At 40.3% G+C, this 11,835-nt stretch overlaps 1 protein-coding gene across 1 annotated transcript; it reads right to left on the bottom strand.

Moving 5' to 3' along the window:
* Positions 1–216: 216 nt before the first annotated feature.
* On the bottom strand, positions 217–11,217 carry dusp19a (dual specificity phosphatase 19a; the record flags this gene model as incomplete). The annotated part of the gene is made up of 5 exons (XM_080457271.1): positions 11,085–11,217; positions 6,631–6,859; positions 3,003–3,049; positions 2,168–2,320; positions 217–426 (listed from the first exon to the last, which is right to left on the bottom strand). The coding sequence occupies exons 1-5, from the start codon at positions 11,091–11,093 to the stop codon at positions 217–219; spliced, it is 648 nt and encodes a 215-aa protein (XP_080313397.1). The 5' UTR covers positions 11,094–11,217.
* Between the last annotated feature and the right edge of the window lie 618 nt (positions 11,218–11,835).

Genomic DNA, 11,835 nt, shown 5'->3' with positions numbered 1-11,835 from the left:
CATGATTACACAAATTGCGCGGCAGGGTTAGTCGTGCACCGAAAAATTGGTGATCTACAAGTGAGCTTGCAGATCTGCTATTTTCCGGCTCTAAGCTCGGTTAAAATTTAAAAAAGAAACATAAAATCTTCGTCCTAAAATGTTAATGTCCTCTCAGGTATCGTAATACAAACGTGTGTGCGTGCGTTTGTGCGTGTGTGCGTGCGCGCGCGTCCTTTAGTGTTTGTTGCCGTTGTGCGTCGCGGTCGGTCTGTAGTCGCGAAGCTGCTCCAGGAAGCCAGGGTTGGGGCAGGAGGCGGGGCGGGCCTTCTTGACCAATGAGAAGGCGGCGTCAAACGCATGGCCGTCGCACGACATCAGGTAGCCAATCACCACAGCCGCCGCCCGAGACACGCCCGTGTTACAGTGGACCAACACCACGCCTTTCTGGTGGAGAGAGGAGACGGATGTACAACAAGCGGATCAAAGGTTAGGAACTGTAAATGGCCGTATCCACAGAACGTGTTATTTTTGTTTTGCTGCTATAGCACCTGTCTGCCATGCATTTCTAGGGTAAAGACGCACTGGTGCGCTCCTCTTCTCTTTGAGATGAAGAGAAAGGGAGACCCCTGTTACTGAACTGACACTCTGTAGCAATGATTACTATCAGAATATAACTTTTAGTTTGAACCTAAACAAAATATCACTTACACTACCTTTAATTACTCCGAATTCTGGCCTAACTCTCATGTCCTACTGTAAGCGAGGAGGGCTTTTAGTCCTATAGTCAAAGAGTCTGACATGCTTGATAAATATGGTTTTACTTAAAGAACGACTTCAACCATTTTCCATCTTCATGTAATTGGTCCTCACTAATGCTCATGATAAAATGGTACCAGTTTTTTTTTTTACTTGGACTGTGTCTCAGGAGGGCACATACTGTAGGACACTTCAGAAACATGCCTACCAGTCATTGTTAGGCCGTTTTTTTTGGGGGGGGGGGGTTACAATTTGTATTAACGTGAGAACAATGGCTTCCATTATAGCATGCAAACTTTCCAGTTAAAGAAAGCCTGCAGTTTCTATTAGCTTGGATTTCCCATCGATGATGTCACTGGTAGGTGGGTTTCCGAAAAGTCCACAGCCCTCCTCTGAGACACTGAGACTGAGTAAACAAAAATGGTACCATATTATAAATGAGCATTATATTAGTGAGGACTAACTATACGAAGATGGGTGGAATCGTCCTTTAAGTACTGGAGAAGTAGCATTACCACAATATAGAAACAATCGGCTACAAGCTATTATTATTATTACTATTTTATTCTGGAGGTAATAGTCTATTACCTAATGAACTCATTAAGACATTACTAATCATATCCAGAGTGCTCTTAAGTCATCGAGGCAATGCTAATTATAGCCATGAAGGCATTAATAATCAACCTAGCTAACTCATCCTCCGGTAATTCCTAGTCATTACGAGTTGACCACAGAACGTCCACCCAGAGACTGTAAGCTGAGACCATTCTCTCTCTCTCTCTATCTCTCTCTCTCTCTCTCTCTCTCTCTCTCTCTCTCTCTCTCACACACACACACACGCTCACTTACTCACTCATTGTAGCACTGTAATCATAGACCCCAAAGCCTGCAAGGGTGTATATAATATACCGTACATGACATGTGTATTTATGTGTGTGCGTGCGCGCGCTTGTGTGTGTGTGCGTGCATGTGAGTGCGTGTCTGTGTGTGTATGGTGTCATGTTAAGGTGAGCAGCCTGCCTTGCTAAAAGGTTGTATGACAGTGAGATCTGATCTCCACATACACATTAATTATAGATGAACAAAACTCTGCATGTTTTATTAAACAGATAGATAGATAGATAGAGGAGAGGAGAGGAGAGGAGAGGAGAGGAGAGGAGAGGAGAGGGGAGGGGAGGGGAGGGGAGGGGAGGGGAGGGGAGGGGACAAGAAGGGAAATTTACCAAAATATGCCCTAAATGCCTTTGAGCATCAGAAACAGACTGTGGTTGTACTGGTCTGCTCCAAGTGACCAACAGTAGACTGTAGTTCAGCACTCCCTCGAAAAAGAGATCTTGTACCTCAGATCTCTATAGGATTTTACCTGTATACATGAAGGCCTAATAATAACTGGGCAACTGTATAGCTTTGTATTGGGTGGGTGTTTTACCTCATTATAAGCCTGCTTTATGAAGGCGTTGCAGTCCTTAATGTAGGAGGTGATGTCAATGTCCGGTTGATCCAAAATGCTGAGATTTCTGTAGATAAACAGGTCTGGAAATGCGTTCTCTACTACATATGCAACGTTCAGAATATGTGACACCTGGACGGAAGAGGGACAGACATGCTTGAGTCATTATGTTTGTATGTTTTACATCTCAATCTCGGTTGAAAACCTTGCACGTACAAAACCTTTGGGAAAAAAACCTGTTACTATTCAGTCCCAAGCTCTTGTTAATACTTTTCATTGGTTAAATATGAATGAAACCCATGTACAGACACACTTAACCACTTTCACTTTCAAAATGTATCAAAACTAGTGAAAATAGACAACCTTCAAGCTCACAACATGTCGCGATGCAACGTGTTGTATAGACGAATCCACAGACGCGCTGCCTGTAGCTGCCTGTAGGTGGCCATTGCTGCTGTGTCGCGGTGCGGAGCGTTGACACCGCAGCTATGGCCGCATACAGGCAGCGCGTCTGTGGATTCGTCTATAGAAGGTGGCACCCCCAGCTCAGCAGATTTGGACCAGGAAACACATAATGAAGGTGTAGTGGGTTTCCTGTTCAAATCTGCTGCTGAGCCAATCAAATGAAGCTATGAGAAACTGACCCGGAACAGGAAACTACAGTCACGCACAGAGCCTATTTATGAAAAAAACGTTGAACATTAAAAGTTGAAATATGATGCCAGTAACAAATCTGTGTGCGTGTATTTGCGTGCGTGTGTATGTATGTGTGTGTGTGTGTGTGTGTGTGTGTGTGTGAGTGTGCACGTGTTACCTTGTATTTATTAAGAGTTGCAAAGTCGTGAGCAGAATCCTGGGAACCTACACACACACACACACACACACACACACACACACACACACACACACACACACACACACACACACACACACACACACACACACACACGTTAGTTAGTTACTTATGAAACTTTTTGAAAACCATAATATTGTACACAAAATAGGCAGTTAGTTAGTTAGTTTGTTCGTTCAGAGGACAGGCCTCTGTCAGACGGTCAGGGGTCAACCATCTTCACCTCCCTGTCAGCAAGTCAAGGGAAATGATAAATGGTCCAACCTCAACTCAGCAGCCCCTTCTCATCAATAACCAAACAGCTCAAAGAGTTGACCGTTTCAAATACCTCGCTGTGACGCCGAACAATACACTCTGCTTCCAACGACACCTTCATGACCAAAAAGGAGTCACATCTGCAAGCAGTGGTGGAAAGTACCTAATTACATTTACTCACGTGCTGATCTGTTTACTTGACTTGAGTATTCCATTTTTCAATACGTTATAGTATACATCTCAGAGGCAAATGTTGTACTAACTTCAGATGCACAATGTTTGCACAAAATACTTTTTCAGTTCAGGGAAGCACTATCTGGAACAATCTACCCACTGACATAAGAAAGTGTCCAACCTTCACATCTTTTAAGATCCAACAAAAAAAATGGAACACATTTTCTTTTCTATATAGGCTAAAATTAGGTTTCTCTACTGTTCATTGTTGTCCTTTCTTGTATTCTATATATTTAATTAATGTAGGTAAAACATTTTGCAAATGTGTTTTTTTTTCTCCTCCTTTTGTACCTTTTGTCCTTGTAATGTTGCTCGTTGTATGTATGGGAACTACGGATGGATATTAGCATTCTTGCTAAATCTTGTGTATTTACACTACATCATGTATGTAGGCTATTATTCATTAATATGCGCTGTCCCGTCCAAAATAAACAAATACATTAATAGAAATAAAATAATAACCTACTGTCGAACCACAATGTTCTGGGTTTGATCCTGACCACTGCCAAGTTACGGCAACTCAGCATATGAGTAGCACAACTTGGGTAACTGGGAGTGCAGTAAGTACTGGGAGCTGATGATACAGTAGGTGTTGCACTCCAACTCAGAAATCCATCTCCCAGAGGTCAAGCACATTGAAAAGGGGATAGACGCCCTCGTTCTCGGCCGATACTGACAATTAGCCACTTCAACCTACTGCTACATCAGTTACTTTTTTTGACAAAACATTACATTTGACAAAACATTAATAAAAAAAACTTGTGAATTGGGACATTCTGCATAATGAGTACTCTTATTTTGGGTACTTTGTACTTTTACTGAAGTCAAATTTTGAATACAAGACTTTTACTTGTACCAGAGTATTTCTACATTGTGCCATTGCTACAGTACTTAAAGGACCACTTTTCAACATATCTTCATATAATAGGTCCTCACTAATGCTCATGATAAAATGATTTAAAAAAATCTACTTGGTCTGTGTCTCATAGGAGGGCTCTGGACAGTCCAGAAACCCGTCTACAAAAAGATTAAATTTTTTTTATTCAGATTTGTATTAAGGCGAGAACAATGGGATCTATTATTGCATTGCAACTTTCCAGGAATACAAAGCCTGCAGTTTCTATTAGCTTGGATTCCCCATCGATGATGTCACTGGTAGACGGGTTTCTGAACTGTCTACAGCCTTCCTCTGAGACACAGACTGATTAGATATTTTTTTTACCATTTTATCATGAGCATTAGTGAGGACCTATTATATGAAGATATGTTGAAAAGTGGTGAAGTCGTCCTTTAAGTAGAACATCAGAGTACTTCTTCCACCACTGTCTCCACAGTATCTCTTACTATTGTTGTACCAGAACCATTATTCATCCTGTCCCATAGTACCGTTCCACCTGCACCGATAACATGTTATCTGTTACTAACCGGGCCAAACAAACTCACATGCATAACCAACACACTGCTGCCTGCCAGGAAAATGGACCTGTCCCCACCCAGCCTCTCACAACTAAACAATAAAGCCATTTCACAAATTGCTCAATTTCAATAGAAGGGGGACATCACACACCCACTCTATCACCACCCTACCCTTATGCCCCGCTCCGCTGGTACACGACACTGAGGTGGTGATCTCTCTCTCTCTCTCTCTCTCTCTCTCTCTCTCTCTCTCTCTCTCTCTCTCTCTCTCTCTCTCTCTCTCCCTCACTCCCTCCCCTTTCCTTCCTTCCTCTCTCTCTCTCACTGCCTCCCTCTCTCTCCATCTCCCTGTCCCCCCACGTTTAAAAGTTTCAAAGGACATTTGAAAGGACGTTTCAACATAAACAATATGGTAAATATGGTCAAATGTTCACTTATTTTACTTGAGAGGTTTACACACATGTGCAGCTCTATGTGAGAGATGTACTGTATGTAACATGTCACCTTATTGATTGATTGATTGATTGATTGATTGATTGATTGATGTAGTTTATTTAGTAAGACATGAGAATAGTACATGACAGTACATAACAGTACATGGAAGTACAAATTCACAATACAAGGTCTACTAAACTGGAACTCTCATTAAGCACTAAGCTTGTTTAAGATGAGAACCCCATGCACACAAATCATGATGACATATAAGAGGCAGACAGATATACACGCTACTATACAGAATGTCATACAATCAGCTTTCAGGTTACTGGTATGAAGAGAGAAAAATATATATATATATATATACAAAAGAGGAAAATGAAGGAGGGGGGGGGGGGTAGGGGGGGTAGGTTAAGACTTAGACAGGGGCCATTTTCGAATTGCAGCCTCCTGAAGGTGTATCTTTAGGGCAGTTTTGAAAGTGAGTAGGGTTTTACACTCCTTTACTCCTTTTGGTAGGGCATTCCACATTTTTGATGAATAGCATGAGAACGAGTTCATTCCCTTAGTTGAGCCAAATCTGGGTTGAACATGATTTGTGGAGCTGCCTCTGGTGTTATGATCATGGACTTCATTAACATTTTGGAAGTATTTTGACAAATACAGGGGGATCCCAATGTTGTGGTGTATCTTGAAGACCAGGCCCATAGCAAGTTGCTGTACTCTGTCCTCAACCCTAAGCCATCCAATCCTAGCAAAATGAGCAGGGGTTAGATGGGTTTTGTGATTGAGGCCAAGAAGTAGCCTTACAAGTTTGTTTTGGGATGTTTGGAGCCTTGTTTTTAAGGCCTTGGAGGTGTTGTGATACCATGAAGTGCATGCATAATCATAATGACCTTGAATGAGGGCCCCTGCAAGAATCTTCAGAGTATTCTTACTGACTAGACGATCAATCCTCCACAAATAGCGTGTTGTTTGGTTGACATTTTTGATCACTTTTTCTGCGTTTTTATGCATTGCACTTCCTCCTGTTGTCAGTGTTGCCATGCACTGATGCTGTATAAATAACAAAAATGGCTGATCTACAATTACAAGCTCACAATTTGTGTGCTTGGGTCTCAGCTTTTCTCCGACGTAAGAAGGCGGGGCTCCAAGTAAAAAAAACAAAGGTTGCGAACGACTGTGTGGTTAAGAAGAGTTAGTTGGGTCACTTACCTAGTAATGAATAAGAGTTAGTTGGGTCACTTACCTAGTAATAAATAAGGCTTTACAAGTCCAACTTGTAGGTCACAGGAGGTGTCAGGGATGTACCCCGGACCCAGGGGTCTCTCTTTGGAGGCGGGGTCTTCTACCACCGTCAACCTAGCACCCTTCCAGGTCTCTATGATTCGCCGGCCACTCAGTAGTGTCACTATGGTGCATTGCTTCCTCAGGCGACTCCGAGAGAAACTCTGGATCTCCTCAGTTAGGTGCTGCATCTGATATAACATAATATATAATATAGTATAATGTAATGTAATGTAATGTAATGTAATCTAATAATAATATAATATAATATAATATAATATAATATAATATAATATAATATAATATAATATAATATAATATAATCATGTAGTTGAATAAACTGTTCTGTAGACTGTTCTGCAAATGGGACAAAAATAAATGATTATGCCAGTGATAGACCAGTAATTACAGCAAACTTTTAATCCCTATCTGAGTGAATCAGATTTGGATTCTGGGTTGTTCAAAGGAACAACAACATTGGGATGACTCCGATGTCCGATCAGGTCAGGAAATCAAATCCAAGCTTTAATTACCTTTATTATCTTGATCCCACTGGATTTATAGTGGAATACCAGAGTACAACACACTATATCGTTAGTTTAAACTCAATATAAACAATATGTTAAAGTTTGTCAATTGAAATAGCACATTGGTTGACTTGACTAGAATATTCATTTATTTGTTGTCACATTTACACTTGCCTATACCTCTGAGAACAGTGTATTCAATGAAATAATGATCATAGAATAATCTCAACAAACAGTCATTCATTCAAGTCTTCTGGGACATTGGCAAACCAGAGCCAACAGACTGTGGGTGTGTACCGGTGGTGAGTTCACCACTTAAACCCAGTGGTGTAAAGTAACTAAGTACATGTACTCAAGTACTGTACTTAAGTACAATGTTGAGGTATTTTTTACTTAACTGGAGTATTTACAATTTTCAGTACTTTTACTTCTACTCCACTACATCTCAGAGGCAAATATCGTACTTTTACTCCACTATAATTATTTGAAAACTTGAGTTACTAGTTACTTTGTATATTTTATTATTATTACAAAACATACATTAACCCTTCAGCCCTATACATTTTGGCCATTTGAAAATAGCGGATCTACAAGCTCACAATGCGTCGCGTTGTGACGCATTGTGAGCTTGTAGATCCGCTATTTTCAAAAGATTTGTTATACATTTTATGCATGTGAAAAGTTGTGAAATGGGACATTCTGCATAATGAGTACTTTCTACTTTTGGTACTTTAAGTACATTTTGATACCAATACCTTTGTCTCAAGTACATTTCGAATTCCGGACTTTTACTTGTAACAGAGTATTTCTATATTGCAGTATTGACACTTTTACTTAAGTAAAATAATTGAGTACTTTTTCCACCACTGCTTAAACCCTATATGGTTTCCCTCTGGGCTCGATTCTAGTGAATTTTCGGTTTTCTGTTATTGTGGGGAAATTGTCGATCAGCTATTTTCTACGAAAGCTTTCCCCACAATACGGACGCTGGGGTTTAAGTGGTTCACGTGATACTGGTGTCAATGTTATTACTGTGCGTTCATTTGGCTGATCACCACAATTATGTCAATAGGAAATATAAGTTTAGCTAATCAAACTATTAACAAAATAGGGACGTGTGCATCTTCTGTGATCAACCTTCAAAAGTAACTGTGGACAATTACGGTATCTCACATTGCACGACCACTCAAATGGCATGCAAATTAAGGCTGAGCCTTTTAGATTCTATTTATTGTTTTAGCATGTCTGAAGCCTAGCTGTCCTGGATGGGAGTCTCCAGATGTAAAAACAGATGATGATTACTATTATTATTCCATTTTGATTTTAAGCAAGTGCTGTGTACTTGGGAAATATGAATCATCCATAACCACATGAAACCTAAACCTCCCCATTCTGGGCACTAGAAAAAAAAACTTCCATAGCAAGCAGTTCCATCCTGAAAGTGGTTAAATGGTTAAGGTCTAAATTGCTATACTGTCTGTCTCTCTTATGTTGTTCGTCATATTCCCTCAAGGACCCCTGGGTCCTTGAGGGAATATCCAGGAGTTCCAGGGGGTCCCCAGCTAAATGATATAGTTAGGAACCAAATTGACCCTTATGGGTCTGTAACTCAGAGAGTGTACAAATGGAACCCCATTTGTACACTCTCAGAGTTAAATTAACATAGATTTTATGATATAAATTGGGGTCCCAGAGATAGAAGTGCCATTAAATGGGGGTCTGTAGCCTAATGCATGTCAAACGGGTGGTTCTTGAAATTAAAATGGTTGAAAATCACTGCTAGAGCTGTAAAAATCTTCTCTTATGGGGGTCCCTGGCTTATCTTTTCAAATGGGGGCCCGCAGGCGGGCTAATAAGTGTCAATTTGGGGGTCCTAGGCATGAAAAAGTTTAAGAACCGCTGCTCTATACTGTAGGTGGAGATCGGTAGGTTTAAAGCGCTGATATTCAGGATCTGGTCATCTTGTAAAGTCTGAATCTGGATCAGGGTGATCCTATATATCCTGAAATTCCAGGACAAAAATGTGCCTGGATTGTCTGATCCTGCGTCACAAAACATAGGATTTCAAACATCTCATCTCACCAGATACAATTTACAATTTACGCATTTAGCAGATGCTCTTAATCCAGAGAGATTTACAGTAAGCAAGGTAAACACATACATCATGCATAGAGACAGTGTTGTGCCTCAGTAATCTATAGGATCACAGGTAAACCAAGAACCTAACATCAGTCTAAACAGTATATATATATTTTTTTTTCTGTACTCAACAAATGGACCTGGCGTCTGTCTAAATAACATGCTATCTAAATAGGGATTAAAAGGTTTGGACCATTAAGAACAACACTCTAATGTCTAATCTTACTGGTCATGGACCAGTAAGGACAGAGCTGACATCTAATCTGTTGGGAGAAGGCCAGTAAGGACAACACTGCCTGTCTAATAATAGACCAGTAACAACAGTCTAACAGTGGCTAATCCAGGGTTTCTCCAAGTGGGTGCCGTGGCACCCTATAGGTGCTGTGACGCAAGTCCAGGGGTGCCACAAAAGAAGCTCACTGATGAATGTTCCCCCCCCGGAATAGGGACGCTGGGGTTCAAGTGGTTAAATGTCAAGTATAAAGTTATATTCAATCTGTCTTAATGGAACGGATATTCTCTCAAGTTTTCCTTGAGACATCCTGTATCTTAGGGGGAAATATTTACATATTTATGTACCGTAATATGACATAAATGTAAGGTGCTGTAAAGTAATGTAACTATTGGCCTGTTTAGTTTAGTTTTTAACGTGTGGTGCTGATGATGATTAGGCTTTCAGAACAGAGCTGTATGTTTTGAAGATGAAATTGTCAAATACAATCAATCAAGACAGCTGCTCAATAATGGAAGGTTCACTGACTACCTGACCAACTGAATAATGACCTGACCTGACCTTGCTATTGGTTGGTTGATTGTAATGTCACTGATCTAGGATCTGCTCCGTATTCTGTCTTGAAGCAGATGAATACAAACAGTGGTGGAAGATGTACTCACATGTTTTGACTTAAGGTAGCACAATGTAGAAATACACTGTTACAAGTAAAGGGCCTGTTTTCAAAATGTTACTTGAGTAAAAGTATAAAATGATTAGCATCCAAAATATACTTAAAGTATAACAAGTAAAAGTAGTCATTATGCAGAATGTCACATTACGCCCAAACCTTTGGAAAACTTTGGGGAAATGAAACTTCTAGATCGGCAATTTTATTTTATACCTGAAGTATGAAATAGAAGTACTTTATACCTGTAGTATAAAACAAGGCTTAAGTGGTTAATACATGTTATGCAATAATAATCTAAATCTGCAAAGTAACTTGTAATGGATGTGCAAATGTACAAATAATTGCAGTGGAGTAAAAGAGTACAATGCTTACCTCTGAGACATACTGTAGTGGAGTAGAAGTAATAAGGATTGAAAAAGGTACATACTCAAGCAAAGTAAAAGTACCTCAAAATTGTTTAAGTACATTACTTGAGTAAATGTATTTATTGTTGTCCACCACTGTGTACAACATAGTCAAATCGTGGTTGTCGGGTAGAAACCGTTACCTTTCAGGAAATGGAAAAAAAGACCTGTGTTCTAATGGATCCAATGTAGTTATTATTTAGTCACAAGTTCCTGTCAATACCTTTCATTGGTTTTATGAAACCTACTGACAGACTTAACCACTTTCACTAAAACATGTTTACAAAAAAAGGAAAAATAGCCAATGTAGATTGGCTATTTTTCCTACTTTTGTGTGTATAGTAGGCCTACTGTATGTCAAAATAAGGCATTCATTTATGAAAAAACAACACAAGTTGAAATATGGAGATGCCCAAAAGCAAGGAAATGTAAAAGTGTACTTACTGTTCTCATGTATTCAGAGATAATTCTATTGAGACATCCCTCTGCTGCACTTCATTGATACTTTCCTGTCCTTGGCGTTAGTGTGATGTATAGTCCTGTTGTGTGCTTTAGGTTTGTCCCCAGAGCATGTGACAGTGACAGTGGAAGGACTGCACTGAGCCGTTTGTCCTAGTTTAGGTAGCCTACCTCTAGTGGGGGTTATACCTGCTACTGGTGACAAATGACACCTCCCACCCCCACCCCATCGGTCTCCCCCCTCCCTCCCTCCCTCCCTCCCTGCCTCTCTTTTTCTCTCTCTCTCTCTCTGTCACCTGAGAGACGGTCAAGCTGTCTAGGTGTATTTCCTACAGCACCGTTTCTGAACCTTCTTCATTTCAAGGAAACCCCCCGAATTTGATATCGTTACTGTAAGTAAGGCAGAAATATCCACATTGCAACATTTGGTGTGTTTTTTTTCCGTAAATTAACGCCCTACTTGATCATACTACAGCGTCACACAAAAACATAAAAAGGAGCAGATCTGCAAGCTCGTTTTGAGCTTTTCGACCTGCTATTTTTTTTTGGGGGGGGGGGGGCAGAGGGCAAGGAGAAAGAAAGGTGTCAAAGAAAATAAACTCAAAGATATCTACATATATACACATATCATAAATATGCAGCAGGTAGGCTATGTACGTGAGGTTAAGAGGTCAAGTACTGAGGACGAGCCTCCCGGCTCAAAACTTTACCAAACCAATACATTCCACAAATGGGA

Source organism: Gymnoscopelus braueri, assembly GCF_963280865.1.
Source record: "Gymnoscopelus braueri genome assembly, chromosome: 18".
In the NCBI taxonomy this organism is placed as follows: Eukaryota; Metazoa; Chordata; class Actinopteri; order Myctophiformes; family Myctophidae; genus Gymnoscopelus; species Gymnoscopelus braueri.
The sequence above is the reverse complement of the archived record's forward strand: the minus strand, read 5'-3'. Positions and strand labels throughout refer to the sequence as shown.